General features: G+C 38.2%; 1 protein-coding gene across 2 annotated transcripts in view; it reads left to right on the top strand.

Annotated features, from left to right (window-relative positions):
* The first annotated feature begins 5,128 nt into the window (after window positions 1–5,128).
* Window positions 5,129–7,977, top strand: part of LOC118742981 (Usher syndrome type-1G protein homolog) — a 4,947-nt gene continuing 2,098 nt past the window's right edge. For both annotated transcript variants that reach the window (XM_036475425.1, XM_036475426.1), the window contains exon 1: window positions 5,129–5,439. In XM_036475425.1, coding sequence (XP_036331318.1) covers window positions 5,417–5,439 — 23 coding nt within the window. In that variant the 5' untranslated portion in view covers window positions 5,129–5,416. The remainder of the gene's footprint in view (window positions 5,440–7,977) is intronic.

Genomic DNA, 7,977 nt, shown 5'->3' on the forward strand with positions numbered 1-7,977 from the left:
TAAGTGCGGCCGAAGGCCGCCTACGCAGAAAGGTGTTCTCTGCAAAATGTGTTCAGCCCCCCCTTCTTCGGCAACACAGAAATAATAATTCTACTAAGTAAAAATTCCGAATTAAAAATCCGCTTTTATTATTCAAAATTCCAGTCTGGTAGCACTAAGTTGTATGTTATTTTGCTATCTTATTCATCGTTTATATAAAAACTTTAACAATAAATTATAAAAGAACTATAGGGTTGCTAGAAAAAAGGGGGGTAGTTTTGAAATCAGGGGGTCCTATTCTACCCCCCCTCATCCCCCCTTTTTCTAGAATTTGCCGTCCGTCTACTAAAATTTTCCCAAACCGGCCATCGACCAGTTGCAAAACCACTTAAATCGCGGTTGTGGCATAAATCAGATTGGGTAACCCTGAACTTCAGGCATCGAGATTTATGCATAAAAATTTGGTTTTGGCGAGACAGTACCGGTTTTGAGAAAACTGTCCCGCTGAATATTTTGTTAAAGTAGGGACATATAAGTTTACCGATTTTTCATATATGTCTCGATTAAGTCCCGATTTTCAGTGTTTTCTTTATTCATTTATTAAGTCTCTCCCTGTACTCTGGCCCAATTTTACAATCGAGGCATCACTTTTGCTTCATTTCTAAAGAAACCTCTAAATAATTGTTTGGATTATTAAATGTTTAGCAAATTTTATGGTATTAGAAATTCGATGCATCGTGCGGGACAAAAACCATCGATATATTTCTTTTATATCCCTAAAGCTGGAACTCCATAGGCAAGCGTATGCGTGCGTTTGACAGCCGAGTTGTATAGACATGTTCTTATGAGATGAACTCCGTAAGTACACGCGTAAACGCAGAGAACGGACAAAAATTCGAACATGAATTTGAATTCATACGCATTCGAATGCGCACAAGGTTGAATTTTATCAACTTTCATGCATTTGCTTGCGTAGACAACCAACTTCAAGGTAATTACAATATACGTTTGGTATGTATGTATAAATCCATATACATACATATTTTGGTAGAGAATTTTTGGGGCTTGGTAAGCATTTTCTTTATAAATATGTATAAAAGTGTGTATGTGTGGTGCATCAACTTGTCGAAATGACAACTGTCAAACGTTTGTAAGCACACACGCTTGCCTATGGAGTTCCAGCTTAAGATGACAGCACAGTGGTAAAGAGCGTAAATTTAATTTACGTTCTCAATCACTGGGAGTACAGCGTTGCATTGCACATCACCAAAGATTTAAAATACATAGGGCACTTTCTTTTGTAAATGCGATGAGTGTAGCCATTGAATTTGGGTAAATTTATTTACTTGTATTATTGGTATCCTACTTCTTCTTATTTGACACTACCAAGAACTTCGCCAATTGCTACTCTCCTTCGCGAAGTTGAGGTAGCTGTTTATACCGATGGCAGATTGGTTCTCCTGCATATGGTCCTTCTTTGGGTTCGTGAGCGCAGTCGTTGTCCACCCATAGTTGCGGAATGTAATAATCTATTCATCGGATTGCCCATGAAACGAGCTGTTTAGACGGGCCAAAGCGAGAGGGGGGATTGGGCTGACATGCGAAGAGGTGGTTGGTGTCAAGCGGGGATTATCCACATGCCGGACAATCATTGGGGATATCGGGGTCGAGTCTATACAAGTAGCTGTTGAGGCGGCTACAATATCCTGGCCGGGTCAGTCGAAGCTCTATGTCTTCGATAGGTGGTGATTTGGCTCCGATCACGGTATTAATAGGTCGAGAATCATGGTAGGGGGTGACCGACTCTCGGTACGTTGTTGTTGTAGTGGCACTACTAAGCCTCGCCTATTTCGGTTCATCCTTCAATCATTGTCGTGAAGCTCAACTAACAGCAGTCCCTGGAAATAGGCTGTTTCAATAGGGTCGGACCAAAATTATGAGTGGGATTGAGCTGGCATGTGAAGAGGTGATTGGTGTCGTGCTGACAGTCTCCACATGCCAGACACTCACTGGGGGTATTGGGGTCGAGTCTGAATAGGTAGCTGTTGAGGCGGCTATAGAGCCTGGGCGGAGGCTCCTCCTCTAGCAGGGGTTTGTTGGGTAGTTCACTTCTGTGGGACCCAATCAGAAACTGCTTACAGAGCATTTCGTTGTGCACCCTTACTGGGAGCATTTGGGCCTCGCTGTGTAGGTGGTTCTCAGGCAACATCAGGAACCCTGCCGCTGTCCGTGGTCTGTGGTTTCGTTCACTGCGTCCAACTAGTCCCCGCGACCAAACTGGTTCTACATAATTTAGAACTGACCAGCCAATTGCCTTGTCTATTCCCAGCAATGTTTCTTTGCCTTTGCCCCAAGTGCTGCCGGTAAGCGACTTGAGGACCTTGCTGCCGCTGTGTACTTTGTTGACAACTGCGGTTGTGTGTGTGGAGAACGAGAGCAGGCTTTCAAAGGTGACGCCTAATATTTTAGGCTTGTTTACTGTCGGTATTGGTGGGCTATCGACATGAATACTTAATTCTAGCCTGACCTACTTCGTCCAGGTGGTGAAGAGGTCGGCGTTAACTTCGTTGGGGAGAGTGTTAAGCTGATTGCAATGAAGAAGCGAGAAAGGCTGGAGAGATAGTCGTTTCTTTTGAACAGAGGTCATCAATTACATTCCCAGGCGCCACTATTGAGCAGTCGTCCGCTTATGAGATCAGGGAAACTCCCTCAGGGAGCTTCGAGATGTAGAAGTTGAACAGTAAGTGGTAGAGGACACCACCTTGTGGAACCCCTTGTTTTATTATTCTAGGTTTCGAGGTTTGATCTCGGAAGATTACTGGTGACGCCGACCACCTTTTGAGTAGGAGAGAGGAGTTCTCAATGTCTTCTAGTAGCGTGGCCGTTTAAACCTTCAATCGCCGGTTCGTCGTCAGTTTCAGTAGCTGGTCGATGTAGTTTTGAACTGAGTCCGTGTGTTCGAAAAGATGCCTTCTGACGTACCTGGTCGGAAAGAAGCCTGTGGTATCAGGGTCCTTTACAGGGCGCATTTGAGTTTCTATTCTTTCTAACTCTGATTATTAATAAACTTTTAATTCTCATTGACCTTTGTTACTTTTGTTTAACTGAGAATTTATGAAATTTCGTCGCGCGGCCTCGCATATGTTCTTAATTGCACAGAGGCTAACGCGGACTTTACCTACGAGAAGGTAGAGATTCGGGTTGACGTTGGCTGCTCGGATGGAACGCACGTCAAAAACGCTCCAAGCTTATATTCTGTCTATCGCAATCTCATCAATTTGGTTCGTGGTACTTTGAATGGGGCACTACTTACAACCATGTTCTGTGCCACGATTGAGTCGAACAGTCCCCCTCCCGTGTGATTGGTGTTCTCTTGAAGATTGAAGTATCTGACAGCTGAACCAACCAGAATAAAAGCTGCAGCGCCCCCTCACCGCTTCTGTTTAGGTATGGCTGTATATCTTCTTTATCTACCCTAGTGTGGAAGCGGCCAAGTTTAACTTTTGATTTCGTGGCGAGGTCAGCGCTCATATCCAGGGTCGCAAAAAGTAAATCCGGGCCCGGTATTAAATATCTGTCCGTACCCTCAAACCCTGCAAATTTTTTTTATACCCTTTTCTAATTAAATTTATCAACTTAGCAAAATATTTTTATCTTCGAACTTAGTTTTCGAAAAATCCGGGCCCGTGGGCGCAAACACCCCGTTGGTTAGCTAACAAAACACAAGCTTATTGTATAAGCACCAATCTATTATTATTGATATTGCTGTAGGTTTTCATGAAAATTTTTTTCTGAATAGTAAAGTGTTTGGCCCAACTTCTCCTCCGATTTATGGGGTCTACATTTTTACGCCGCCTCCGAATAGCGATTGTATTTTTATGGGAAGCTGTTTCTCATGGCTGAATACTAAGGTGGTCCAAAACAGTAAGGTCGGCATTGTAATTTTTGGACCACCCTACTGAATACACTCGGTGGTTTGTGATTGCCCGCTGAGGGGCGACCGCTAATAGAAAACAACTTTTTTTTTTGTTGTTGGGTTGAACCGGGTTTGAACGCACGCTCTGCTGAATTGTAGCGCGCACTGCTAACCACTACACCACAGCGGCCGCCTACAGAAATGCTTAACTTTAGTTTCAATTATTTAGTCTACTTTATACAATAGAGTCGCGTGAACAAGAGTGCTGAGTGTCTGAAACTGACGGCGTCTCTCATTTGTTGCAATATTCCCAACTCCAACTTTTCAAGCCAAGCTGATAAAGCACACTCCCAGATAGCACAACCAAGTATGGCCAACTTACTCAAAGCAGGTGGGCAGTCTTTGCTTGCCAATCGCCGCGCTAACAACTGGAAAATAAGTAATCGCGTAAACGGTTTGACGATTGCAACCATCAAGTGGCAGAAAACTGGCTTTGAAATAAAAATAAAAAGAGTGCTTTAGACGCGTTAAAAAGGAGTGGCAGCTGTGTGCGTTAATGTACTCTTCTATGTTCATACAAATTGTTTTATTTTTTTTTTCGTGAAATAGTATGCTTTCTAACTACATACATAAGTATGTACATACTCGTACGTTGGTTTAGTAGTGCTTTCCCGTATATAAGTACATACAGTTGAATATTTTTTATATCTAGTAATTTAGTTAATATTAAAAAAAAAAATAAACAAAGACTTAGTTTTCAGCTGTATAATTTGTGTACATATGCACGTATGTGAGTGTGATGCGGTTTGTTTTCCTGTTGATGAAATGCAAGTTTCTCAATCATCCATTTTAAATTCATATGTATGTATGTATATATAGATATGCATGTTTTTCCTTCATACTTACATACATACATATTTATGTACTTATGTACGTTTGTAAATGTGAAAATGTCTACATTTTGTTTTGCATTCCTCATTTGTTCCGCCAATGAGGTTGAGTGAACTTTTAATTACATTAACAACAATAATTGTCGCGCTTCGCATCTCATCTAATTTTTTAACAAAAGCGTACATTTATGTACATATGTGTATTAGGGTGGTTCATAAAAAAAGTTACACTTTCGCACTGCTAGATAGCTCGAAAAAAGAAGAAGAGTTTGCATATGTATGTATATTTATATACTTTTTGTATTGTCATTAAAATAGTGACCTCTTACTTGAAGAACAAAATTTGGTATTCTCTTTTAACCGCACAGTGAATTGGATCAACACTATATTGAGAACGTATTGAAGTGAATAATACGAATAAATGAAAAAATGTGTGTGTACATATCTACTTATGTAGTATATTTATATCTACCGGTGTTGTTATAATTTTGAACATTGACAGAGAGTGCAAGGTGTCAGCTTTACGTGAAACGTGATCAGTGAATAGAACAATTTTGTTGCATACATAGTTACCATTGCAATCTGACTGAAGCATAATAAAAGCTTGTAAAAAGCGGAGAAAAGTTCAAGCATGTCTTCAGATCGATTCCACAAGTGAGTATCTACAATTGAATACATGCATGTACATTAGGGTGGTCCAAAAACCAGTAAAGTCAGAATTGTGATGCTCTCACCTCCTAGGATTGTTCTATATCGAAAAAAATATACCTTTCTATTTTATTTTGAAATAAAAAAATATTCGGAGGTCGCTCAAAGCGCTCAAAGTTTTCCATGTATTTTTATATGCGAAAAATAAATTTTTTCGTAGAAATGGTATAAAATTCTTGAAAGTCAATATTTTTCGATCGGAAAACTCTGGTTGTCTTCAGGAGACTTTCAATACTAATACCCAATTATCTATTTAACCGTTTTTCTAATACTAACGATTTATCATTGGTCGCCCATTATATTTTTCGGGGTTTTTGTGGGTTTTTGGCGGACCTCTAAATTATAGTTGCAATGAACGAAGGGTTAAATAAACAATTGGGTATTATTACTGGGAATCTCCGGCAGTCAAACACGGTTTTCTGGTAGACAAATATTGATTTTTAACTATTCTATACCATTTCTACGAAAAGTTGTTTTTCCGCTACATAAAATACATGGAAAACTTTAGGCGCTTTGAGCGACCTCTAAATATTTTTTGGTTTCAAAATAAAAAAATAAGGGTATATTTTTTCGGTATATAACAATCCTCGGGAGTTAGAGCATGAAAATTCCGACTTTACTTTTTTGCATGCATTTTTGCACCACCCTAATGTGCATATTTAAAAAATTCATACTTTGGTAATTGCCTGCTTTTTTTCTCAACGATGTATATATGTACATATATATGTATGTATTAGAAACCGGCATTTTAGAGAATTCATACATACACATATGTATTTACCTGTGGTTTGTTTACACGGGGGTTGTTCAATAACTCTGCGTTGTAAAGAAAATTCTCTTAAGTCTGCTTAATAAGTATTAAAAAAAATATTTTAAGAAATCATAGCTGAGTTTTATATTTATACGTTATTATTTAATATGTATACAAAAATTCTTTGAAAGCGCAGCGAAAAACGTCAGATATTTGATAATATGTTGTAAATTCGTGTTTCATTAACATTTTTTAATGTTCAACTTTTGGATAGGCTGCAACCCTTCAAAAAGTCTGCCTAGTTAAGCTTTCCCAAACACTTTTCATTTGGTATCAACCTTGCAACAACTCATGTAATTTCAATACTTTTAAATTTCACTACATATTTACATAGGATACCACTCAATTGCAAATATCTGTGAATCAATTATTTTTCAATTAACTTTCGTTTGACGCCCATATCGTAATAATTAGTTCATTTTATCAATTGAATTGAACTAAATTTTTCAAATAGGTGGCAGCCGGCCTTAAAAATATTTTCGACAGCAAACTTACTTAACCTCTTTAGTTTGATACCCATAATGCAACGTTTCATTTATCTTATCAATTTAATGGAATTAACTCTTAATCGGATGGCAACCTCCACGAAAATATTGTCGGCTGTAAGCCTTCTTTAACTTCTTTACTTTGGTAATCATATTGTAATACTTAATTTATCCTATCAACTACTTAAACTAAATTATTTTTTAAATAGGCCCTCCCAAAAAATATCATTGGCTGTAAGTAAGCCTTCTCCAAATTCCTTACTTTAATACCCATAATGTAATATTTTATTTTCTTATCAATTAAATTAAATTAATTTTTTAAACGGGTGGCAAGCCTCGTCAAACTAAAATTTTCAAACTGGTGGCAACTCTAAGATTTTTTATTTTCAAACCAGCCAGGAATTATGGCGAACAAAATATAGAATTTCAAATCGGTTACTCAATGTCTGGTTAACACTAATCTGCGGTTAAGCATCGTTATCGACGTTACCGACTCCCTGTTATATGCATGGAATCGAAGTTGTCGATAACGATGTTTAACCGCAGATTAGTGTTAACTAGACATTGAGTAACCGGCCCTTAGACTCAGTACTGGTTCGCGATAAATATCTATTGCATGCAAACAACTGGCGAATCTAACATGGCGATGTCTTAGAAAGTGTCAATTTTCCCCCACTGCATCCCTTTTTGATAGTTCCGAACTAGTCCCAAATTCTATAGTTCCGAACTACTTCTAAAATCGACAGAGGAAAGAAAAAGTATCATGATATTTTCAGTCCCTTTGGTTTTTTCGTGTGAACGATTTTAAATTATTTTCAAAGAAATGTGTTTTCAATTTGAAATTAAATTTGTTTGAATGATTGTAAGAAAGGTACGTTTACATACCTTTGGCTGTAGCTGAGTTTACAGAGGTGCTTGCTGTTATTGGTTAGATTCCAGAAGATTCCAAGATGTTAAAATGTTAACACAAATTCTGGTTTTGTTTTACCAAGCTATGGAAAGGCATCTGCGAAGTGCAGAATGAAAACGTATTTGAACGAAAAAGCCGCCAAACATATATCCATGTACAGTAAACAAACCCCCCACGCTGCATACCTTTTTTGATAGTTCCCAACTAGTTCTAAATTCGACAAATAAGATCTGAATTGAAATATTGCAAATTACATACAAAAATTTTTACGAGTATTT

Source organism: Rhagoletis pomonella, unplaced genomic scaffold (genome assembly GCF_013731165.1).
Source record: "Rhagoletis pomonella isolate Grant_MI unplaced genomic scaffold, Rhpom_1.0 Rhpom_scaffold_00007, whole genome shotgun sequence".
NCBI lineage: Eukaryota > Metazoa > Arthropoda > Insecta > Diptera > Tephritidae > Rhagoletis > Rhagoletis pomonella.